The following is a 25,838-nucleotide window of genomic DNA, read 5'->3' on the forward strand; positions in this document are numbered from 1 at the left end:
AATATATTTGTTCTCCAAACAAATGTATTTATATTAAAAATAAAACTACTAAACAACAACTAATGCCTTTTATTTAGCATTTAATTTGACTTGGAGTAAAGGATACCGAATACAAATGCTCAAGACTAAGTGTGAATTTGGCCAACACTTTCTGAAAGGATACTCTTAAATGTTTTATTTGAAAAGAATCATTCTTACAAGTTCAACCATTTGATTGCTGCTCAACAGACCTGGCAGTGTTGGCAGATGGCAGTCAAGCGCCATTGAGTGACTCTGGCCACGTGCCTCAGCACAGTGCCAGTTGGGGAAGCCTGTAGTCTTTGGACTCTTAAGCCTTTTAGAGGAAGAAAACACTTGTGTGGTTCTCCTCGTTAGGCTGGGGAATAGAGATTTTCCACCAAGCATCATATCAACAGTCGAACAGCTCAAGGGCGGCGGCAGCAGTCATATGAATGAGTTGGAGATGATACATCTCACTGGGACGAAAACGCTGCCATTAGGGCCGAGAAGCCTTTTTTTTTTTTTTTTTTTTTTTTTTTTTTACATGGAACCTGTTCCAGTCACATCCTTTATAAAGGACACCACAAGTACTGTGAACTGCTTCAAGGAGAGACAACTTGTTTTGCAAATAATGAGTTCAGTCATTTTTAGTTTTTCTTAATAGATTGAGATTCAATTAAAACATAAGAGCCACCAATCAGGTTCTTCCTGACCGACACTAATTTCCAGTTTTCTGAGGTCTGACCTGCCTTTCAGAATATTTTAATTGCTTAAAATACATGAGAATATAATTTCATACAGGTTGAATTCCACATAAAGTGATACATTTGTGAGATTATTCTTACTTCTGAATCAATGTGCAACTTCCTAACATCTATCAGGTTTTCAGCAACTCAAGAAGTTGCTAAAGTAGTGAGAGTTGATAAATAAAATGAACAAAATTTTAACTAATTAACCTGCCAATCACTGATCTCAGCCAATTGGCTGACCGATCTCTGGCTGATTGCATTTTTTTTTTTTAAATGCACCAAACCAAAACAGAAAACACACGAGAACAGACACACTCTTCCTGATCTCACTTTGTTGAATTTGTGTCCATAAGAAGGCAAACGACAGCAGCAAACCCACCAGTGAGCAGACATTCCTGTGTCAACACGCTGGAGATCTAAAACATGCCCATCCAACCGGACACCACTGATACAAACACACCGTCCCGTCTCTGTGTTCCTGTCAGAGAAGAACATCAACTTGCCATGATGTTGTAATGGAGCTGAACAGATGGGATCAGATTCCCTGTTGTTGCAGCCTAACATTTTCTCTCCCTCAACGTAGCATCAATGTAGAACTGCTTCAAAATGTCCACTAATGCATTTCCACACTCTTGTTCAGTGAAGAACATGAAGGATTCAGTTTTTTTTTGGGGGGGGGGTTTGTTTGCTTTTTTAGTAACCTATAAGTTTGGAGTTTGTGGGGAATTTTCCTGTCCCTCAACATGTCCAGGAAAAAATGAACAGCCTCAAGCAGTATTTTAAATTCAAGAATCTACAAATCAGTCTACAAAGTCATCAGAAGTGATTGAAAAATCAAACGGCGAATAAAGAGTGTATGTTTTATGTAGATTATCTTAGCAAATCCTCTCTTTTCAGTTTATTAGTAAAATATTTATCAGTGGGGAGGTTAAAACGATAAAAGGTTCCTATTGCAATGAAAGTGAATTCAGAAACAGTCCTTAAAATTTGGAGATTGAGAAAAACCTAATATGAAGATATAAATGAGAGAAGCTAAACAAGGATGGAGACTAAATGGAGAATCTGACTAGTTTATCCTGACCACTGATCTTCTGGAGCACTATCTGGTCAAGTTTTCATCTACAGATCCTCTTTGATTGGTTCTGCTTGATTGTCATCAAAAGGAGCTCTGTTTTCTAATCTACTTGTACTGCACAAATGCAAAATTTGCATTTAGTAGTAGTAATGAAACCTTTGGTCCTCTGATGACTTGAAGACTTTATCAAATCAATGCGTTTTCTTTTGTCTTAAGGAACATCTTCAGAAGCAGATTACTACACCCCACATAGGAAGGAAAGATACTGCAGCTCATTCATACCAACTGATGTCTGACTGCGTAACACCTACAACAACCTGGTGGTGTAGGTGTTATGCAGAAGTAGTACAAATCAATAAGTTGCTTTGTACTACTTCTTAACATTATTGCCTCCATAACCTCTCATCTATGCAACTATCATTGTATTGGTGGTGTGAATACACCAATTGTATTGGTGTTGTGATACAATATCACAGTTTTCTCTCTTTTTTTTACATTGTGCATAGCTTTCAGTCTCATATCTTAAATTATATTTTGTTTTTTGCGTCCCTTTTTTGCTGCTGTGACATGAATTGCCTCAATGTGGGATCAATAAGTGTCTCAAATCGATCGAGATGTCTTGTTTCATGGTTAAAATTCGCCATTGACTGACTTCTGACTTGGTGACACTAATCATCCTAATAAAGTGAATCATTGTAAACCCAGGAGTCTTCAAGGGCCATTTATTTTTAATAACCAACTTGATTCTTATTGCTGCTCCCATCTCTCACTTCCTGCTAGACTCGGCTCCTCACAGTTTGACCCTTCCTCAGTCTAAAACAGACTATGGGCTTATTTTTAGAAAGTAAGAACACAGAGCCACTGCTGGGGTGCTTTTGAAAAGCACTAGCTGTGTCTGGAGTCATCAGCAGTAATGTCTTGAGTGGTTGGTGTCGCAGCACATCATGATCCTACCCAGTGGAATGAAACAGAGGATTACAGGAAGGGTCTATGCTAATTAATACAAAGCTTCATCCTGTGATTAACGGTTTCTGCTCTGATGGAAGTGGTCTGTTTTAGGATGGCAGCACTCTCATTCAAAGGGAGGGAGTTACAGTAAGAGTCAAGAGTATTGAATTATGCCAGATTGGCCATCTTGTCCATAGTTTTGAGTCAGCCTGATTCAGTTAACTAAAAGATCTGATAGAGCGACTAACAACAACATGAGGGTACAGTGCTCCTTTAAGAGTGTGCGGGGGGAGGAGGGGGATTGTGTGTATGTGGAGAGCATGAGACAAAGCAATCTTGTGCATGTGTATATGTTGGCATGGAAGCAGAGACCAATTTAGCAAAAGATAGCAATAAAAACTGACTTATACAGGATGTGCAGATTTTCAGTCAGATTATCAACCACCAAAGACTCTCTTAAGAACCAGCTACCAGCTTTTACTGTTAAAGGATGAATCTTTCTAATGCTCATTGACCATGGTCTTAATAATAATGCATAAAAGTACAGAAATGAACAGAATGAACCATTAGTTGGTGAGCTGGAACATTGAGATGGAGGAGGGAACAGATAAAACAGTCTCTAAAAATGTCAAAAATGTCTCATTGCTTCTAGTTGGAATTGCTCCATGATGATGAAAAAAACAAAAAATAAATAAAACATATGAACAATTAACACTAAAAAATTTTTTTCCAAAAGCCTTTCACAAAATCACCACAACCCCTGTGGTGTTTTGCCACTTTACCCTGAAAGCTGCGCTACTAAATGGAACTGTAAAAGAACTACTGGTAAGAATAAAAGCAAGGACACAAAAGCTTATTCAATTCAGGATTTTCCCAAGTGGTTTTCATGTTGTGCCTGAAACTAAAAGTTTGAGCCTACATGGGGTGAGCTCTTACCAATATCAGTAAAGATAAAATGTAGAAATTGGGGTGAATATTTGGCAGTTTTAATTTCACCTTAGGAGAGTTTTACTAGGATTATTATCAGCTAGAGATATGGTACAAAAGACACGAAAGTCAAAATACTTCATAATGTGGAAATACCACCGTTTTTATCTGTTACTTTTGATTTTTAGCCTGTCTTGTACCATTTAGTAAACTTTAAGAGGAGGGCAGAGGTTGAGTGCAGATCCTAGAAGTGCTCCTTCAAATGTTTTGCAAGTAAGATGGCTTACAATATTAAATCTTAACTAAAAGACAGCCGCAAGAATATGTGGACTCTACTCAGAATTTTTATTAATAAAAATAGAATGAAAAATAGTTTCTAAAACCTTCTACTATGGGTTGCCACAGCTAGCAACTTTCCACACTTCACAGCTGCGTGCACACAGACTTGGCAGATGTGGGCTTGCCCTTCGTGAAGCAACTCCCGATTATCCCCAGAGAGGACAAAAGGAAGTGGGGTTTGAAACGGCCACCTCGGGGTCTGCAGCCAACCTGCTCTGCCATCCCATCCTAACAACTGCCACCATTATTCTTGCAAACCCAAAACTTTGTATAATCTTATCTCAAAAACAGGATGCATCCTCAAACTCCTGATGGCAATCGTTATGGTTTTATGCATAGCTGGAAAGGCGATTCCCAAACAGAGATTAAAAGCACAATAATGAGATAAAAATGTTTTACTTGTCATTTAAATTAGGATTCAAACTATCACAGCTTGGTAAACATAAAATAACTTTATTCAGCTGCGGGACAAATTTATAGTGACAATAAGGCCTAAAAGCTCTGGATCACGTGAAACGGTACTGTAATGACAGTCTCCAAAAGAAAAAGTCCTTCTTGTCATCACTTTTGAGAAGCAAAGTATTTTAATCCTGAATGATTTACTCTGCTGTGTCACTTTTTACTGCAACAAGCAGAATTAAAATCAAACAGCCGCCTCCTTCAGGGTTTACTCCAACATGAAGAAGACTGGTGAATAAGCAGACTACTGGTGATGCCTTCCCTTATCTGAGCCCACAGTTTTGTAAATTCCTCTGAATTGAATATGCAGGCAAAGACAGAAGACAATAGGCTGTGATTACTTCAGCCACTCCAGACGGAAAGAATAGAGATGTTAAAAATGGAGCAATAATGTTTGCCCAAGTGCGGCTGGGAGAGAAGAAAGGGAGAGAATTATGCAGCACTTTGCTCTATTGTGTCTTTGACGCTGTCAGCAGCCGTTACAGGCGCCTGTTTGAATCTGCTCACCCCTGTGGACAAGCTGACAATCCCCACCGCTCGCCTCAGGATGCAGGAGAACACGTGAGTGCGAGTCTTAAAATGCTCTTGCAATATTTGCATAATCCATCCACCTTCAGTTTCCATGGCCACTGCAGGTCCATGTATGCATTAACGTGAGCCCACAGTCGTTACGGCACAGCCGTTTGATAACGTATGTGTTTGTGCACAAAACGTGCCACCACCGTTTGTGTGAATTTAGTGAGCCAGAGAAGCAGGGCAACATCAAAAGGAAAATAACCGGGGACTATTTATTAAACAGACGCACACCCTCACCCACATGAGCTCAGCGGTGCTCTGCTGCAGGGGTTTCTATTGCATCAGTAAGAAGGAGAGACTCCCCGGCTCTCAGGGAGGAAGGAGAGTGATAACCAAACCTAAATGAGCTGCAGACCAGCAACAGAGGGGAGGGGAGAATGCGGGCAGCAGGGGGTGGACACTGGAAGAATGACAGCATAAGCTATTGTGACCAGCTGAAGGTAAACAGAAATCTGCCACTGTACATAACAGAGGGGTAAGAAAACACCTCTGACTAAAGCCATGAATTAATTCTGTGCATATTCAAGCAACACTAGCTCCATTTTTGCCCATCCTCTGTGTCCACAATCTACTCTTCTTCTCTCAGTGTCCGACTCGCAAAGCAAATGGCACCAATAAGGGCAGTGAAAAAAGCGACCATTTTGCACTCTTTTCTCAGATCAAAGCCCTTGTTACCTCAGATTTAAGTTTTTACACCATAAACATTGTTTTGCACAAGTATCTCAAGACTTTCAAGACTTAAGAACCGAGGTAACATCTAGGAGGAATTAGGTTTACAGTGGCATTAAAAAAAAAAAAAAAAAATAGGTTTCATGGAATATTTAAAGACCAGCTGAAGCCCAAACCAACTTTCTATGCAGATTATCTCTATAAATTTGAGCTGAGCCCTACAATCTCTCGAAACAAATGCTCTTGCCCCTAATTAGGGTGCTCTAGGGAAGAGCAGGTTACGGGTGGCATATTTTGCGTTTTTGTGCAAATTTGCTTAACACTGCAAAATTTGGCCTGAAACCATCCAAGTGAACCGTGGTTACTGCAGTCAAACGTTCCACATTGGTTACAACTGTACAGCTTGGTTTATGTCTGTCACAGCCCTGCATTTGGGTATAAAGCCATCTCACTCAGAGACGCCTCATAGTGAGTCAGTAGTTGGTATTTCGAGTGTGGCTGAGCATTGATCAAAGGCCTTTTTCAGCTTTTCACGCGCGATTCATTTTCATTGTGAACATGAAGTGGAATGTGGCTTCCCTCTACTCCGACTGCTGGCAGTTTCGCTAAAAGATGAGTATGTGAGACTGATTGCAGAGCTTAGGAAGCAGGAAGGACTCACGGCAGAACTTGCTGCTCGCTCAGTCAGAACAGGTGCTATAAGTATCATCACCAAAGTCTCCGTTAACACAAAAAAGTTCGAGTTGTTGCCGGTTGCCTTTTTTTTTTTGAAAACTAAATGTTGCTAGCGGGATCCGTTCGTCCTGACCACAGCCCCTGCTTAACCCCCTCTGCTCATCACCACAGTTGGTCACCCACCCCAGCTTCGTCCACTTTGACGGAAGTTGTTACGTTTTGAAAATTTGTAAACTTTACCAGACTAAGTTTTCTATATGGTTCTGACAGTTTCCATTGTAATGTACTAGACATTTGAGTAAAAAAATAAATAAATAAATATTCCTACTGAAAATGTTTAGTTAAAACTAATCAAGGAAATTCAGGAACAGAAGACTTTGTTTCATTGATTTATTTCTGAATAACAAATCTTTAGCAACAATGTCGGATACTTCACTTGAAAAGAGGACAAATTATTCTTTTCTCTTTTTGTAAGGCCAGCAGCACAATTGGTTGCTCTGTCCACACTTGGCCTAGCAGCATGTTATAAACAGTGCTGGTCTTCCAAAATCAAGCTTTTTGCCCTGGCTGCAATCTAAATACATTTCCATAACTATGGGCATCACAATAAATACATGCATAATACATTTCAACAGAGAAAAACTGTATCAGTGTAAAAAGAGGCAATTTGTTGGTTTGAGAAGCAAACGTTTCTTTGCGGGGGACAGAGATAAGGATTTCCAAACTCTGATTTGCTCATTTTACATTCAAGCCCTGCTCGCCGAATCAGGTTTTCAACAGAGGAGTCTTTTACTTCTCTGCTTATAATTCTCAGAGCTTAATAATAAAAAAAATACAATTCTGTGCTTATTCTACTTATTCCATAGAGCAGAATATATATCAAAAGACTCTGGATACTGTCTGCTAAATTTAGAAGTGACTAAATTGCAAACAACATCTAATTTTTACAAAGCTTAAAGATTAGATGACTTGTGTGTCTGCAGAAAACAATCAAGTTGTATTCACAAATTTGCCATTTCCAGCCCCTATACATAAATATATGGCAGAAGATTTAGAAAATGTCTGAATAGATTTTAATCAGATTGTGCCACTTTGATAACTTCTGTAAAGAACAATCAACACTTAATATATTATCAGGGATATGTTGTAGTCATGACGATGTCAAATATTTTTACAAACTTACATTTTTCTGTAAGTTTAACAGTTAACAGGAACTAAATTGAAATGTGAGGAGCTGAACGACAAATGAATCTCATCAAAAAAAGAAGAAAACAACTATTAATCTAGCCTTTTGCAAAAACCACTCGATGAAAACATCAAGAGCAAGGTATGAGTTTACTTAAAATAACCACTTTGTGGAGATTTGTTTTTGGAAACAAATAAATCCTACAGAAACTCATGTACGTAGTGTGATATGTCACTATATTTTATGAATAATATATACAAATCCAATTGAAGGCACCCAAGAGGGATCCTAATCAAATTTTTTGAACAACCTTAACTGCTCCTCTCGAAGCAGAGAAGCTCTATTGTGAGCATCTGTGGAGCGCTTCACTATCTTAGGGTGAACCAGCTACTCAAAAAGAAATCTCCATTCAGTCACTTGAGGTCACATTGTGATGATCCACATCTTCTGACCATAGATAAGAGCAGGAGCAAAGATGGACAGCAAAAGTCAAGAGTTTTATACTTGTTGGTTCAGTCGTTTCTTCACTCAGCTGATCAACACAGTGGTGCAGATGAAGTCCATATATTCATCGCCTGCTTCCTCCCATCAGTAACCATGAACACCACTCCAAGATAGTTGAACTTTTCAGCTTATGGCAAAATCTGACCCCTAATCTGGAAGGAACAGTCCATCTGGTTGCAAACCATGACCTGAGGAGTTCTGGCCTTCCATCCCAACACGTCTTTCTGTTGCTGGTTAAGATATACAACCAGTCTAGGACAACTTTGCCGAACCAACAACATTTTGATTTAAAAGTAGAGGATAACAATACAATGGTCATAATTTACTTGCTGTGGTGGTTTGTCAAGTTTTAGTCATTCATAATGTAATCCCATTATGTCAACCACATCTGGTAAAGCAACTGTACAGAATGTTGATCCAAAATCCTTATGGGAACAACAATACTGCAATAACAAGTACTGCTTGTATTCAATATTGTGTTATATCCATGTTCAGCATGTACTGTTGTCCTGTTGCCTACTTAAGTTGTATAAACTTTGAAAAGGGTTGATATTTTAGAGCTGCAGTGAGGTTCAAGCTGAAGGGGAGAAATAAGAGGTTATACAGAACAAACAGAGGATGGTGGTTTGATACATTCACTGTTGGCTTTGGATTTATTCTCTCTGCCTTATCCTTTGACATTTTAATGCTAGTTCCAGCAAACATTTTACATCCCATTTAATCCCAAAGCAGCAGTTTTTCCTTTTTGTTCCATCACAGAAAATCCTTCGGCAGAGTTTATATCCGCCACGTCAGCAGAAGCTCTGCGAGAAGCATTTAGGCATCTAGTCATTTTATGGTTAAAGAGAGCTGCAGTAAGCCCGTATGATAGCAGGTGCTGTACAACATCGCACGAAGGTGGAGACTTTTATGAATTACAGATCTGTACATGTCTTTGCAGACATCGGCCAACTTGCTGCTGCTCTGAAAGGAGACAGGGATTTCAGGAAAGCTATACAATTCAAATCTTTTTTTTTTTAGGCATTAAGTGCAACTTGGGAACCACCAAACTTGCCGTTTTTGACAGCTAGTTTAAAAATATTTCAAACTGAAATATTTTAATGGCTATATTGTTGGATGCAAAGCTCATACCACAACAAATCTTCATCTGATTTTGACTGATCTAATAAAATCCTTGTGTAAAGGTAAAACCACTTCCAAGTGTAGCACAAAAATCTTAATGTTTTAGGATAAACTCATCACATATTCTTACAGCATTTCCATGCCAATCTTGAAAGTGAGGCCACACTCTGAGAAGCATGGAAGTGATTCAAAGATCCTGGATGCAGACCATGTGTTTGTAGCGGAGTGGGCGTGAAGTTGGCTTCAACTCAACTCATCCCGTCTCCCACATTTTCTGTCAATGACTAAACTGTGTAATTGAGTCAAGATTGCATTAAAATTAGCAATGAAAGGATGAGGGCATGAATAACTTCTTCCCGCTGACTGACGTTCACAGCTGTCTCCATTTATGCTCTTGGGGCGGCACAGAGCTCATCCTTAGCTAATCAAACCCCAAGTGCAATTACCCCGAGGGCTAAACACCTTCAAACTCGCAAATGAGACACATTTAATGCAACTTTACACCTTTAATGTGCTAGAAATATGCATAAAATGTGATGGATGCACAGCAGATGCAGACAGCATCTGAAGGCATTGATTTATAATTCATTTGGGTGAAATGTCAGATGAAATTTAGGATGCATCAAGACTAGGGCTGACTCTGCAAATCAGTTTTTAACCCAATTAATCAACTGTTAATCAAAGCTAATTTTTCTGGAAAAAAAAGAAAAAAAAGAAAAATCAGTTTCCTTTACCATTTGCATTTAATATTGTGCAGCTCGATCTTTAAAGAGTTTGATTAATACATACTCAAATCCATCATGTTTAAGGTTCAGAACTTTGCATTTTCCCTTCGCACAAATGGCGTAAGTAAGGTAAATTACCAGAATTGTGTGAAAAATCTTTAAAAGTTCAATGATAACCTTTAAACAAAAATCAAAAAAGCCCAAAGAACTATATATAAATTGACTCGAGACCGAAGTCCTTTGCACAGTACTTAGTATTAATGCATTAAAATCAGATGCAGCCAAGCCTATGTGGGCGCGTTTTATTTTTAAATTGATTAAATTCTCAGTGGAGTTTCGTTTTCAGACTTTCTGCCCGTCTCATCTTGTCTGTCCGTAAATAATGAACCAGCCACGTTATTTTTAGCAGAGATGAGAGCCGAGCTCCCTTAGATATTTTTCTGGGATCTCTCCAAAACTCAGCGCAAAGTGGAAATACAAGCATCAGCTTAACTGGCTGTGGTAGGAAGAGCGCTTCTTAACATCTGTTCCAAAACAGAGGTCAGACCCACAAAATACTGCTTTAAATAACTAATCAGTGCATTAAAGATTAAGATTTTCGTTTTGACAGAGCAACTTCATATATCTTGAAAAACATTAAATCTACCTGTGAACTTAGCCTAGTGTTCAAACTTTATTTTTCTGGATGCGCTGAATGTAACAAGCTCTGACAAAATGACATTTGAAATTTCTTGTGTTATGTCATGAATTTCCAGCATCAATGCATGTGAATTGGTTAAAACCAAAAATACAAAATTTTAAGTGTTACAACCATATTTGGTTACAATTTTCCTGTTGGACAATCCACCTGTGTCGCAGTTTAATTATGAAGCCGACTTTACAAGGGAAAAATAAATTTTTAGGTCACTTTCTCCATTTTTATGCACAAGTGTAGCAAAACAGCACCACAGCTTATAATACTATCACCATGTTGACATTTATTACAGCTTGACCCAACACACTTTTCACTATGACCAAACAGCTCAATCCCTGTTTTTTTTTCTCTCTCTCTCTCAACTTGAAGGTGTTAATTTTTGTCAGCTCTGTCTCAGGCCACAGTGACATTAAACTGGCTTCATTGTGGACAACAATGCTGGTGTTTTTTTTTTTTCCTTCATCTTCAGCTTTGCAGGTTCCTGAACATCCAACCCAATATTCTTTCATCTGAGGGTGACAGTTCGGCAACCAGGTCAAATATCCAACCATCTTGGATGTCCACAAAGTAGTTTTAACTAATGATCCTAGAGTTTATGTTTAAAATGACTAAAAGGATATTTACGAAGTTCTTTTGACGTTTCCACTGTTTGGAGTATTGTGCCTTCCTGCATAAGCCAAGTCAGTTTCATCTTCAGGTGATGATTCATAGAAAATGCTAAAAGAGATTGTCTGGCCGACAGCAGGATTCACTGTTCAATCAATTAATGCAAGCTATCCAGGTCCCCATAAAGTGAAGTATGCCCATAAATAAACACACAAATAGATAAATAAAACACTACCACTACCATGTTTGACTATGACAGTTTTTTTTATGAAGAGTTAGTTGTTAGTCTTTTTTTTTTTGCCAGATGTCATAAGACATTTTATTCCATACAATATGTTGTTTCAGTAATCAAGATGTTATTTTGGCAATTATTTGGATTATTAGATCCTGTCTCTGGTGGAAATCTAAAACCTTGAAAATGATTTAGTCTAGTGTCTATTTCTCATCTAATTTTTATTTATTTAGATCAGGGAAATGTGTTGTGACATCTTTCATGTCAGACAAGTTCTGTGAAAGTGGTTATACATGTCTGGCACCAATTGTGGCTGGGCAAGGCCATTTGACTTGGGTATGATTTAACAAAGGGGTAAATTAAATTTCAATACATAGCCAGGTTCCTCTGTATAGCTTTTGTTCTTTTAATAGATGAAATCATTTGAAAACTGCAGCTTGCATTTAGTCAGGTATCTGTTTTTTATACCAAAATAATTTTCACAAAATGTAGAGTGTGGAAAAAAAGGCTAAAAAGACATTTATTATTTGGGAACCATTTTTCACAGGACTGCTTTTTAACGCCTAATCGTACCATTATCAACTCAGAGCTGGTGCATGTAGACCGACTCTAAGCCGTTGCAACAAAGTCCCTCAATATAGTTTATTACAATTATGTTGTGTTTAATATTTGCCATCACTAGTAATTTATTACAAAAGGCAGAAAATACTGAGTTAGATGCAAGAACAATCTATAAAAAAAGAAAGATTGTATGGCTAAAGTCTACCAAAGATGTGAAAAGCTGATTTTAGCAGTATGTAATGCAAGAGTTAAAACAGTTAGCAGAAACATGTGTGCCAACAATGTGACCAGCTCTAAATGCAATGGAGAAAAGGCAAGCAGGCATGCAAAAAACACAATGGAGTTATCCTATTAAGAGACAAATTCGAACAGAGGCACAGATTTACGCTGCAACACAAATACAATACCAGCACTGACCTTGAAGCTCCAGTAGTTTGGTTGTTGCTAAGGGGGGAGAAAAACAAAGAGGAAAGAAGATAGAAGGGACAGGGAGGGGGGCACAAGGGGAGAAACAGGGTAGAGAGTGTGAGACTTTGTGTTCATGTATCAAGCTGTAAATACCACACCAAGAAAGAATGACCAAAACAAGAGATGGTTAGATCCAAAATCTGACTTTGTTACTCAGTTTCCATGTGAAAATATGCAAGTGATAACAACACTGGACAAAAGACAAAAAGATAGATGCCTCAGCAGGTCAACACCACTTTTCATCAAAGAATATTTGTTAAGTTTATATAAGTTTACAAGAGAATTCTCAAAAAAAGTGTAATAAAACCTAGTCTTTATTGCTCATTTCTATGCAGGTAATGTATAGACTAGATGAGGTCCTTGAGGACAATTGTTCTCCCTCTTCTAAAAAAAAAAAAAAAAAAAGCTACCACTCGCCCTGATAGTTTAAAAACAACACAAAGCTAGTCTGGCTCTGATAGAGACATACACAGAAACACAGATATTTTGCAAAACTAATATTTTCTGCTGCATATACTCCTTCCATTCACATGCCAATTAGGTTTTAGTGAGAAAAAATAAAAAATAAATTTTGAGAAAACATGTTACAGCTTCAGTGGGTCTCTGCCCTTTTTTCCTTTTAGGGTTCTGCAGACAGGTCTCTGCAGGTGATGCGTGTTGCCCTAATTGGTGTTCTGCAGCTTTAAAACTGCCAGGCATGCAGCAGTCAGGGGGCTTTTTCCTTCTCTCTCTCCTCAGAACCCCATTTGGTTTGGTTTGTATCTTTTGGTTGAGATTTGTTAGGTTTGTTTAGCATTTGCTTATTTCTGGTCACTTATAGGTTCTGCTTTAATCTATTTTGGTTTCTCATTTCAGGTATTCTTTGTTTTCAGGGTTATTTCTTTAATATAATTTAATAAATTCTATTTTCATTAAGTTACTAAATCCTTGTGTGGTCTCCTTTTAATGTTACCCCATCACACGAGCCTGGTGGACGTAACACGTGTACATTAGCTATTCAGAATGAAAGAAATGGTATAACTCAAAATAACAGGAAACTGAAGATGTTCTCTAGAAGTAACAAAAATGATCTGGATTACAAAAGATACACCAGCAAAACATCTTAAGTTGTTGTTAGGAGAAAGTCGGCCAAAGCAATGATGCTCTGGATCTGCATAGAAAGGATCATACTGCAGTAAAGGAGGATAGGCAGAGGGCTGGTGTGACAGAAGAGCAGCAGATCTGCCAAGACGACGGCTAATGGAAGCTTTTTAATGGGCAATAAAGTCAGTGATGCCCATATTTTAAAGACAATCTTGTTGCAGTTTAGCTTTTGAATGGAGACAGGATAACAGAGAGTCTGTTGATATCAACATAAAGCATTTTTGGACTTTCCCACATCAGCGCCTTAAACCTTGAGCTTTGAAACAGATCCACTCTTGTGTTAATATTTCTCAACAGGTGGTGCTTTAAGAGACTAATTGTATAGATTTTGGCTTTTGTAAATCAAATTTGTTGACAACTATGATTATAAAGATTGATTCATGTGCTGAATACCTTAATCCAGAATAAACCCCTATAATAAGTGCATAGGGAAATTAATCTGCTAATAACTTTCTACAGTACGGTTAACAGCACTTATAAGACCCTGAAAAGAGCTAAGCAACAATGACTGAAATAATTCTACTTATGGCCCCATGCGATAAATAGTGAATGCATATTTGATCTTAGATACAAGTTGATATAAAGGCTGAATTCATTCTGTTCTGAACTGGAAAGGTGAAACACTGACAGCGAAACTAAATGGTAAGAAGTGTGAATTCAGATAAGGCCGATTCTGTCAATCATCTTCATGGGTTAAAAAAAATTGCTGGTGAGTAAAAAATGAGCTACTCCATCAAAACACTTGAGTGCATCTCAGTTAGCACATGTGACTTTCCTAATTAAATGTGTTCACCATCTGGAACACCTTTAAAGGAAAAACAAGTCACTCTCTTGATTAGCTGTAAAGTCACTTAAGGTGAGCAGGTGATGTGATAAATGGACTCCACTTAAACACTTTTATAGTCATAAAAATCGCTCAAAGTGTTCATGTCACATTCACTCAGTTACACTGACAAAACTTAACAGCTGATACACAGATCAGTGAGCTACTTGAGGGTTAGGGCTTTGCTCAAGGGCACATCAACATAAGGAAGGAGAGGCTGGAATCAAACTCACAAACTGCCTCAGTCGTCACAATATCAAAGATGCTCAAGACAAAGCCACTGATCACAATTACTCAAGAATTTCTGAGATGGATTCTTATGGTCAGAATAATATGTCTTGGTTGATCTGGTGTTAAAAGTAAAACATTTAAACTAAAACATGTTCACATTTTACCATTTGAATGGCCACACGATAGATCTGCTTATGTCAGCAAACCAACAAATAAGAGTGTTTTCCAACAATCTTCTGGGTGGGAAAGTCATGTTAGAATTATTGTGATGATGGCCAGATTAACTTACGTCATCCATCGCTGCCATTGTAATAGAAATTTAATTGCGTGTAATGGCTTCTAGCAGTTAATCAACATTTGCAGCGACTTGATGCCCATTTTAATGATGCAGGCCCAGACAGCTCCACAGACCAGCCTTATGGTCCATTGATGCAAAGGAGGCTGCTGTGGACCCAGGAGCAGGATCAAAGCAATGTGCACAAGCCTAAATAAGAAGCTGGAGTTTTCATTTCAAATGGAAAGAAGCCAAAATGTTCATCTCGTAATTCGACTGCACTGGACATATCCAAATGAGCTACATGACCTTGCACTTTTTTCGTTTTTTGTGAATGGCTTAAGACAAATTTGAAAATGTCAATCTTTAAACCCACAAGATATTCAAAACCATATTGCTTCACGTTGCTTTTTTTACGTTTTCACAAAAGTGAGAAGAATAACTGACAATGCCAGCAGGCTCACTGCAAAATAAGAGGTATAATATTATTGAAAGCAAAACATGATATAGCTTCAGTTGGAGCACCAGCTTTTAACTTTGTTTCCTCTTTAGAAAATCACTCCTAGCACAGTCCGGCCATCTCTCACTGCCCTCCTCACCAGTGCACAATGCATTAAGGTACTTGAACTCATCCGTGGAACTTGAACTCAGAAGCAGCCTTAAATCCGACCCGCAGCGATCATGCCACCTTTTCCAATTGAACCATGGTTCAAATTTGGAGGCAATAATTCTTAACCATGCTGCAAATGACTCCTGCATGTAAAGACACCAACAGAACATCCTCTGCAAAAAAGCAGAGGACATCTTCCTCTCTGTGACTGTGGCCAAAACTCCTAGGATGAAACTGTTCATTACAGGAGAATGTGGACAGTCTGAACCAGTGTGCCATATTCCTATGGCAATCCTGCAGATTGACCTACGCAACACAATCATAGGGCTTTTTCAGAACCACGGACAACTCCCATAAGAGATGGAGCCTTAAGCATCTATTCTGTGAGGAACAAAGTCCAATCTTCCTGAAAACAGAAAGAGTCACAAGTGAGACATCTCTTCAGTGTCACATCGAGGATTGAGATCAGAGTTGTAGTCTGCTCTTACAAACAAAAATACCAGAGACTGTTCTCTGAAGTCTCGAAGCCCTGTCCTTCAGGGCAGGCATCTTGTAACTTTCATGTGGATCTCTGCTTCAACACACTGGAATCAAATAAGGTAAATACCAGGACCATTATAAAACTTAACCACACGCTGTGGAAGCAATTGATTTAGAAATTCAGACCAGGAGCACACCTAAAAAGTTGCCTCTGATGGCTGGAGTGCCTGATCAATGCTCTAAGGTGTTTAAATCTTTATTTAGTAAAAGCAACCCAATCTAGCAGAATTAAGTAAACAACGTCGTAATCTACTGCAGCGACAGTTTCTTTTCAAAACCTCACTGGTTTTGAAAAGATCAATGAGTTCATTACATCCATTGTTGCTTGTCTATGGTGATTGTTAGTTCTTCCAGTGAAACAAGATGCATTGTAAATCCTGCATTCAAAGCAGATTACATAAAGTCAGTCAAACAATGCCTCATACAAACTCTCCATTCTGGAAATGTGTTTACCGTCTTTAATTTGAAGTATTTTTATTGGTCTCCTTTGCTCCCTTTTCTATACAAATGCTTTTCTGAGCATTTATCTAGCTACCGCACTGAACTGTGACTCAACTGAGGCTCTTTCAACAATAAATCTGGACTTGATTAACGGTCTACTTCTAAAGATTACGTAGGTGTTGCACGTCTGAGACTGTGTTGGAGCCAAGTTTCAGATGTAATCAGGGGAAGGCTCTCTGTGGACGTCTGCGGTCGACTTGTCTGCAAGCTTGCTACGTGGTAAGCCTGCAGGGAATACATCTATCTGTCAATGATGATCTACTGTGCAAAGAGAGAAGTCATCTGCAGCGCCCAGCTGCCTACAATACAGTCAATTATCTTCCATTTACTTTCATTAATTCAAGATTACATGGCAAGAAAGATGAAGTACTGAATATGAAATTCTGCACCTGCAACAGTGTAGAACAATCAGGAGACAAATTACGACCCCCTGTCAGATCCTTTGTGTGCAGGAAGATGAGAGGTGGAACCTCCATTGATCCGACTCATTTGTCCAAAACATCTAACTGATCAAATGGATTCGGAGCCGGGGCATTTCAACATCAATTCAACACCTAAAACATCTTGTTGTGGTCCATAAGCCATTCTGCTTTGTAGCAGGCTGCATTATCCTGTTGAAGTAGACCACAGCCATTAAGAAGAAAAGTTTATATTGAAATTGTGTACATCATCTCAAATAATTGAGAGGTAGGTCATGTCAAAATAATAGGACCCAAGTTTTCCCAGCAGAATATGGTCCACTCAATCACATTGCCTCTTCTGGCCTGCATTCTCCCCATCTTTCATACTGTTGCTATAAATCACATGCATCAGTGCATCCTCATGATGTAAAGTAAACAGTGATGCATTGGAAAATGCCATCTTGCTCTATTGCCCTGTGGTCCACTCTTGAATTTCACATGGCCACTAAGGCCATAATGATTGTTGCTTCAAACATTTACAGAAAATCTGCCCACAGTAAAGCTAACTGGTTGCGACACCTAAATGTTTCAGCTAAACGCACTGCCACAGCATCGAGGGGAACGCAGACGTGTGCGTAAGCCAGTCCTCAGCTACATACAACACTTGTCCAATAAGTCTGACAAGCCAGTAACAAGTTAAACAGGAAAACCAGACAGCTCTGGAGACCGTATAACTCTAGGTGAGTTAATGCACTTAGCATTAGGTAAAGGCAGAGTGAGTGGGGGCAACAGGCAGAGGTGGACGATTCATCTCACTCAGCATTCTTTCTGGTTGTACAGACAGAACATCTGTCCTGATCAACTGAACTGAAGTGACTGGTTTTCACTATCCTCTCATCACCCTGTCCTTAGCATGCAGGGGCAACAGGTGGCAGCACCAACATTTTAAAGGTTGTTTTTTTTTTTTTTTTAGGGAAAAAAATGTTGCAACTGTGATCTTCACAGATTTTGAGAAAAAAAAATTGTTTGTCCCCTCATGTCCAAGACAGAGATGAGACTGAATAAAAACGCATTTGAGACAGAGACAAGACCAAGACTTTAAAAGAAAAAAGCACAAAGCTACAGAATGTCCAGTCAGAAGCTGAGAGTTGATGTTCAGGCATTTTTAGAAGCTTTTCATCTGCTGTATAGTTGTATTCAGTATCAAGAGAGGATGCTTTAAACAAAGCAGCAGTAAAAAGTCTTCAAGGGGGTTTGTGGCAGATTTACTGCTCTGGGCATTCTGAGGATATACAGCTGCTGATGTGCCTTCACCGCCAACGCTGTTTTGTTTGTTGTCCATGTCAGATCCCCTGAGATATGTGTGCCTACAAATCTGAAGCTAGACACACTGTCCATCCTCTTCGCATTGATGTGCAGTGGGGCATGGAGATTCTGCATCTTCCTGAAACCAATTACAAGTCCTTTGGGCTTTTTTGAGGCACAGACTGTTCTTTGTGTAACAGCGTCAACTCCTGTCCTTCCTACAGAATCATTATCCTACAGTCACCAGCCCGTCCCCTGAAATCTAAGATTATTCTCCTCAAATTATGTTGGTGTTATGAAGCGGAGCACAGTCATGGATGGGTATGGAGGAAAAATCTACATTTTGCTCCCTTTAAAAAAAATAAATTTTATATATATATATATATCAGTTTGCTGGTATTTCAACTACTCCGTTATCTTCAGCATCTTAGGGAAAGTCATCTTTGTCGGTCATTATCAGAGCAAAGTTGGCTGATGCTCCAACTCTGATTTGAATAAAAAGTTTAAAGAATGCAGAAAACAAAAACAACTCATGCGCCTTCAATGAAACAAAAAAACTCAAAACGAACAAGCAACACTTCAAAACACCAAGAGAGTTATAAAAACACGTTCTACAACATCCTGCAGCACAATATTTAAATAATTTTCAAGGAATACACAAGTTCTAGTTTCCCCCACTTCAATTACCAAGTGCTTCCAACCAAACCTACTGTTACATTTGCAAGCTTCACTCATCATGTATGATCTTTGTTTGCAGAGTCTCGAACAAACGAGTCAGAAAATCTACAAATGTCTGTCACAACACACCATTTCAGAGGATTTTAGCTGCAGCTTTAAGCACAGACATTGAGCTTGGCATTGGAGATAGAGAATTCCTCCACATTCCTGTACACAGCATTAAGTATTCATGACTTCAGGAGGAACACCTGACACTATAATTCAAACAAAAGTGAATAAATAAGGCAAGTAAAAACATGAACACACCCAACATTTGATAAAGCTGCAAAAAAACATCCAATAGTCAGGTTTGCGAATTAAAGTAATTTCAATACTGCAGTGCAGTTTAGAGCAAAATCTGAAAACATTTCTTCAATAAATTCTGTCAGAATTAGTTCTAAAATTCAACCCCAAGTCCCCAACCTAACTTAACTTACAGCTGTTCGGGGAGCAGCCAGAATGCCCAGTAGATTTTGTTTTCTCTACTGAAATCTAAGATTAAAATTTCTCACATTTCGCTGATTGAGTTGGTGAAGGAACTAGAATATGGGATGTAACCTCAACAGGCCTGTTGGCTACAGTGACCCAGATTCATATGCTTTATGGGGCTTCTGGGCCTTTTTCCAGCCCCATAAACCAGAACGCAGAGCTGATGCCACCTGATCTTACTCTGCTTTAAATAAAAGATTTTTAATCTGATATTTATAGTTTGCCTTAAAATGAAAGCATTTCTAATTTGAAGAATGAGTGAGCTTGGTGAGCTACAGTTTTAAAGTGTATATTATGGCAATAAACAGTTCAGTTTTATTATTGACATCCCAAGGGAAAACTGGTATGCAAACTCTTAAGATGTGTAAAGGGTCTTACACATTTTTCATTTCCAAGTCCAGACTGATTTTTAGATTTTTAAATCAGTATTTGTAACATTCTGGACATTTGCAAACAAAGCATTTAACTAGTCGCTGCTTATTATCCGTTTGCTTCTCAAGTGACGAAGCAAAATGAAGTGGACATCTGATTATGGAGAACAGTAAAGGGCCGTTTCTGTGTCATGTGGAAAAACTTAGAACATCAGCTTTGTTTCAAAATCTACACTTGTGAAATACTTGTGAACTTGTCAAATCTCTAATAGATTTTATTATATACACTGTATTTTCATTGTTTGCAGAAATTTACCCAATTCAGGGTTGCCACTGCCTTGAGAGCAGTTAGTGGTCAAAATCAGCAAACTGGTCATTTAATACACATTTTAAAGTAGATGAGCATTTACTTGTTTTTTCTGTCAGTAAGTAGAATAATCAATGGAATGGAAAAATACACAAAAGGCAGGTCATCTACATTGACAGTGTAAAAAGACTATTTTTCAGAAATGCAGAAATTTCATATTCATGTAAAAATGAATAATTCACATATGAAAAAAATCTAAGGAAAAAAAAACTTTACCAAACTTTGAAGGAACCCTGAAAGACTAAGTTATAATTCCTGTCTGATGTTGGTTGTGTTCAGTTCACTGAGCTGATGACTCAGCAAAATGTGCTTTCATGGGTTTTTAATTAGACATTTAAGAGCTGCTTATTAAGTTGTGATCAATCAAAATGGGCTCCTTTATGTGCCATAAAGTAAAACATTTTCAAAGTTTCAGGTCTGACCAGACATAACATTAAACCACTTTGTTGCATTTTTGAGTAGAAGAATAGAGTCTTATTCTGTGCTATGAAAACTTATGTGCCTCTGACAGTTTTCTTCTGTTTTGAAATAAAACGGCTTCCAAATGATGATTTCATTTATTCAGGCTATTCAAACCAGCCTGAATCCGAGTTCTTTACTTTAACACCACATTTACACAATTTAATACCTTTACGCAGCAAGTTTCATAATGGATAAAATAGATTTCTATCAACTATTGATATGACTGTATACCAATCAAACTTATTCCCTCAAATGGAGCTGGTAGTGGAACGCAAAACCATTTCAAAAGGCTTAACATTAGACAATGAATCTCCTCAGATAATGCTGTTGAAGCACAACACAGATGTTTGAAATCCTCTGCTGAAAACGTAACAAAAATTAAGGTTTTCCCCAAAACAAACAAATGAGTAATGTACAACTTTTTGATGTTAGTAAAAGGATTCTCAGACTTAAAATGGGGAATCTGTAGGCATTTTACACATCTTACACCCCAATATTATGATTATTAACACCGTGCAGAATGCCACGTCTTTCACATAATTAAAACAACAACAATAAACCTTAAACTGTGCAAAACAAGACTGGCGGCCGCTAGGAGAAACCTGGTCGGTATATTTAAATTCTTTAACAGAAACTCCCAAGGTCTACGAAGATGGAAAAAGTACTGGTAGGTAGTTTTTATGTAAAGTCGCTAATTAGTTGCTTCATTCCAACACTGACTGCTACACACTGCATCTTGGATGTTAAAAGGGTTGATTTCACTATTAGAATGAGAATAAAATGTGTCTTTGCAGGCACGGGGGAAGTGAATAATGTGCCCAAAAAGCTCCTAGCCAGCGATTTTATTCAAGGAAATCGTTCCTGGTTAAATTTAATTATATTGCCACACTTTGAAAGGAGGTCTAACCCTGTCATGAATAATTTCTTGAAATATAAAAACTAGAAATCTCAGTATCCTACAGCTTCATCCCTTCAGCTCTGAAGCAGTTCCACACTGTTGCTCCATAATTACAAGCAGACAACTGAGAAAACGGCCATTAATATTATCAGACTTCTCCGAGGTTCTCACTATTACTGCGACAGAAACAAACAGCTGATCATTGTGAAGTCAAGCACCCATTGTGTCATTAATCCTTAATATAAATCTGAGCAGTCACACAGGGCTGGGCACTGCGTAATCACTCTCGCTTCGCTTATTCACCAGAAACTGAAAAGACAAAAAAAAAAAAAAAAAACAGTGGCAGCCCAACAATATAACACACCAACAATCTGATATTTTTTCTGGACTATAAAACTACTGGTCTCGTCCAGATTAAGCACATTCCTCACACCCCCAACCTCACACACTGACTCAGCGATCACCGCCTGTAAAATTTCTGATTCTGGAGCAGAAACCTAAGAGTGATCATAGAGATATCCAGGAGTAAAGGTAGAGAGAAAGGGCTGGGCAGATAGATGTGCATGCCTGACCTGCATGCCAAGTAGCCATCTTTGTGCCCACCCACCTCCCTCACCAACACTTCACCTTGCCTCCAACACACACATGTGCTCTCGCACATGCCGTGCTTCCCTTTTTTTCTTTATTTTTTTGCTTACACACGTGCACACAAGCATTTCTGCAATCAACTTCATACAAATCACTGCGGCAGCTCTGACACACCTGACCCTCACCTGCCTGGCATGGAAGGAAACGGGACCCCTCCCCTGAAAACAGGCAGATTACTCTCAGCACCAGGAGGAGATGGAGTGTGTGCTCACTGGTCAAGCTTCGGCTCAAAATGAAAGGAGGAGGCAGGTAAACATTCACGTCTATCATGCAGCAACACATCCGTCACAGAGAGCCTGGTTGAAAGCCTCGCCTGAAGGATGGAAGGAGGAAGTTAGAGAGTTACCGTTTGCACTTAGTGACTCTGCATCTTCACGCTCCACATGCCTCCCTCTTCTTCCTCCCCTCTCTCCATTTCCTTTTTCTTTTTTTCCCCCTTCTTCTTCTCCACTGCGGCTCAGTGTATTCCCGCGCCCAGAGGATCTGCCAGTCCCCCCTCGCTTATTCCGGTAGTAGCGCCTAAGAGGCACTGAGCATGTCTCCCGACCCCTCCTCCACCCGTCCGTCCGTCACTCTCTATCTCCCCTCTGTCCCTAAAAGAAACGATGAAGAAGCCCTGTCCTCCTCCTCCTCTGGCTCCGATTCCTCTCTCCTTTGCAGTGGCTTCCTCACTCTTGGTACAGCATGTTCGTTGCCAGCCATATGATATCACACGGTGTCCTTATATGGGAAGCAGGGGGTTGCCATGACAACAGCAGACTCCACCTGTTTTCACCTCTTTATTTTAAAACAGACAAATAGTGTATGTCGGATGCGCAGAGGTTGCACGGGGGGAACGCTCGGAGTGGGTGGAGAGAAAAAGATGAGATGGAGAAATGACAGAGGGCGCAGAACTAAACATGTTTCATAGTCGTTTCTTTAATGCAAAAGCAGAATAAAAGAACCCAACAGAAAAGATGCAATTCCCTCAAAATGGTCTTGAGACATTGTTTAAGAGGAAAAAGTTGAGGAAATTAAAGTATATCCAATTGGATGTGAAAAATTATTCACTTTGGGGGATTCAAAGAAATTGTCAGAATTAGAAAAAAAGATTGTTGAAGAGAGCTTTTTTTTATTTTAACATTTTGCAACTGTAAGTTGAGGGTAGGATACCTCAACAATTTCTAGGTTATTAGAGAATAAAGTGTCAGCTTTCTAATCCTAAAGAAAATGCATTTCTGACAACGAGCCAATAGGTCTGCCGTTATCAGCAATTCTTAAACATCTATAATGATTAACTGACCAACCGCCATCTTGGGGTCAACAAGTTTCCATAACAACGACAAGACTATTTATAAATCAACTTACTAGGCGTAATGAGTTGGAAAAAAAGCCTTTTCTGCTCTGCCATCAAAGAGGTAAACTTGCTACTGGTTACTGGGACTGTAACTGGAAAATTGTGATTTCAAAATGTGAGACAATTCATGGACCAGTAACCAAAACTTTACTTTTAAATGTCTAAAACGTCCCATCAAACTTTGCACAATCACTTCCAACATCTGTAGTGGAACAAAAAAAAGAAAAAAAAAAAAACTAAGCAGTCTAAAATGTTATGAGTCTTTCATTTATTGAGATAAATTTTAAAAAAAGCAAGAAATTAATGACCTTGTAATTTTTTTAACTTGATGAATTTACATTGGAAAAAGTTAGACTACCATTGATCTAGACTGTGCAAAGAGGAGCAGAAAAAACATCCATCTCCATTAATCTTGTGAAGTGTTACATAACCAAAAGTACTGCAACTTTGCTTTTGAAATAAATGAAAGCCTATTGTGTCAGTCATCCAGGTTACAGCCCAAAGCCGTACCACCACATATTTAACAAGGAGGCAACGACTGTCAGAAACTGTTTATCGTCTCACTGTGTCAATAAAAAAAACAAAAATACAGGAACAATGTTCCGGGGGTTAAGTTTGAATCTATGGAAAGAAATGGGCCCATTTTCCTGAAATAACTGCTGAAGAGTCCTTTAAGGCAAACATAAAACAGCTGAGTCAGGCAGTTCTGCTTGAGATGTAAAGTCAGAGCAGCTGATGATTGATGGCTGAAGAGTAAAAGATACCAAGAAAATAAAGATGTGAAAGGGCAGAGAATTTAATTTCACCTCAAGACGTTTTCTCTCCACATCTCTGGGATCTGTTTCCCCTTCTTTTTTATTGCTCGGTCTCTCTGATAATAAACAAAAAGAACGGCCATCAGTGACCCTTCCAGCAGGTCATAAAGGTGCTATGGTCTCCGTCTCAAGGCCCACAGGCATCTCACCAGTTAATACGCTCATGTAAGTACCCAAGACCCACTGATGTGCTGCCATCTTCTCTCAGGGAGCAGAAGTAAATGTCCACATGTGGAAACAGAAGGCACTCAGAAAGAGCTCAATTCCCCCTTAAGGTGACACTATGATGTTCCGCTTAAGATGGTGGAACATGAAACTGCATCAGAGTACACACACAGGAACCTTAACGTTTTTTTCCTTTTGAGTTTAAGCAGATACTGAAAACATAACAGGATCGTGCGACCGGCAGTGAACAATAATCTATCCAAAACCTAAGAGTCCTTGACATAAAGATGGAAGAAGCAACTGTTTTGTTTTCATTCATATTGCATCACCAGAGTAACAAACTAAAAAGAGTAAATTGATAAGGCTTCGAAGAAACTGTAGAAACTGAGCGAGGAATAGGGGGAACTTATTTAAAGGTGTGTTGGTATTGAGGCAAAGCAAGTATTGTTAACAGGCTCCCTTCAGCTCTGCTTCTGCTCCTTGTTTATTGTGCATGTGTGCTTTTACCCTCCCTGCAAAGTTGGTGGTTTCATTTTTATTGTTCAGCTGATAGCCCAAAGTTAGCTCCCCAAAGTCCCCCTTCCAAACAGCAGGCTTCTCACCAGAACATAGCTAGAAGTCCTTAAGGAAAATCCAATCACAAAATAAACTGTTTGGACTTTTTAAGGCACTCCAAAACAACTTCCCACCACTTTTCCAAAGACGATACCTGTATTTTGGGTACATTTTATGCAGGGTTCCTATGCGTTCTGAATTGCAAAATTTAACTTTCTAGACGTAAATTTGTTGTCACTTTTTAAAACGTTGTAGAAATATGGTTACAAAACACTTGGTCTGGTATTATATTCTACATGATTCAGAGTTAATGAATTAACATCATGCTGAGCTTAACATCTAATTAAAGGTTTCAGTAAAGCGAGTTGCTAGTTTTTGTTTTTTTAGGGGTTTTTGTCAGGAGGATGGAGTGGCATATTGAGTTCTTAACTCCCCAAAAATCCTTTGCAACTTCTCAAATGGATACATAAATCCAAAATAAACACAGCTTCTTTAAAGCGCTGTGAGGTTTTGTGTCATTACACCTAGTTAGACCCAATGGTACAACTATAGGTCCACTTATTTCAAGATAAAGCAGCCACAGAATTATCCTTTGAAAAACTTTGCTACACAATCAGGATTTACCAAGAAAATATTCATGGCTCAGTCCCAGAAACATTGATTTCCTAATTA

General features: G+C 38.8%; 1 protein-coding gene and 1 long non-coding RNA gene across 12 annotated transcripts in view; one reads left to right on the top strand and one right to left on the bottom strand.

Moving 5' to 3' along the window:
* LOC103151000 (SRC kinase signaling inhibitor 1-like) overlaps positions 1–25,838 on the bottom strand; it is a 107,341-nt gene that overhangs the window by 44,437 nt on the left and 37,066 nt on the right. For 7 of the 11 annotated variants that reach the window (XM_016681036.1, XM_016681025.1, XM_016681041.1 and 4 more), the window contains one exon: positions 12,465–12,491. The exons of 1 other annotated variant lie outside the window; for it this stretch is intronic. In XM_016681036.1, coding sequence (XP_016536522.1) covers positions 12,465–12,491 — 27 coding nt within the window. Of the gene's footprint in view, positions 1–12,464; positions 12,492–22,420; positions 22,456–22,641; positions 23,025–25,838 lie in introns of those variants that run through there. 3 more of the 11 variants (XM_016681063.1, XM_016681068.1, XM_016681065.1) reach the window with 3 other exon arrangements.
* LOC107838515 (uncharacterized) lies at positions 13,419–25,832 on the top strand. The gene is made up of 3 exons (XR_001664596.1): positions 13,419–13,499; positions 19,531–19,535; positions 25,819–25,832. It is a non-coding gene; the product is annotated as an uncharacterized LOC107838515 (long non-coding RNA).

Source organism: Poecilia formosa, unplaced genomic scaffold (genome assembly GCF_000485575.1).
Source record: "Poecilia formosa unplaced genomic scaffold, Poecilia_formosa-5.1.2 Scaffold7, whole genome shotgun sequence".
Classification (NCBI taxonomy): domain Eukaryota; kingdom Metazoa; phylum Chordata; class Actinopteri; order Cyprinodontiformes; family Poeciliidae; genus Poecilia; species Poecilia formosa.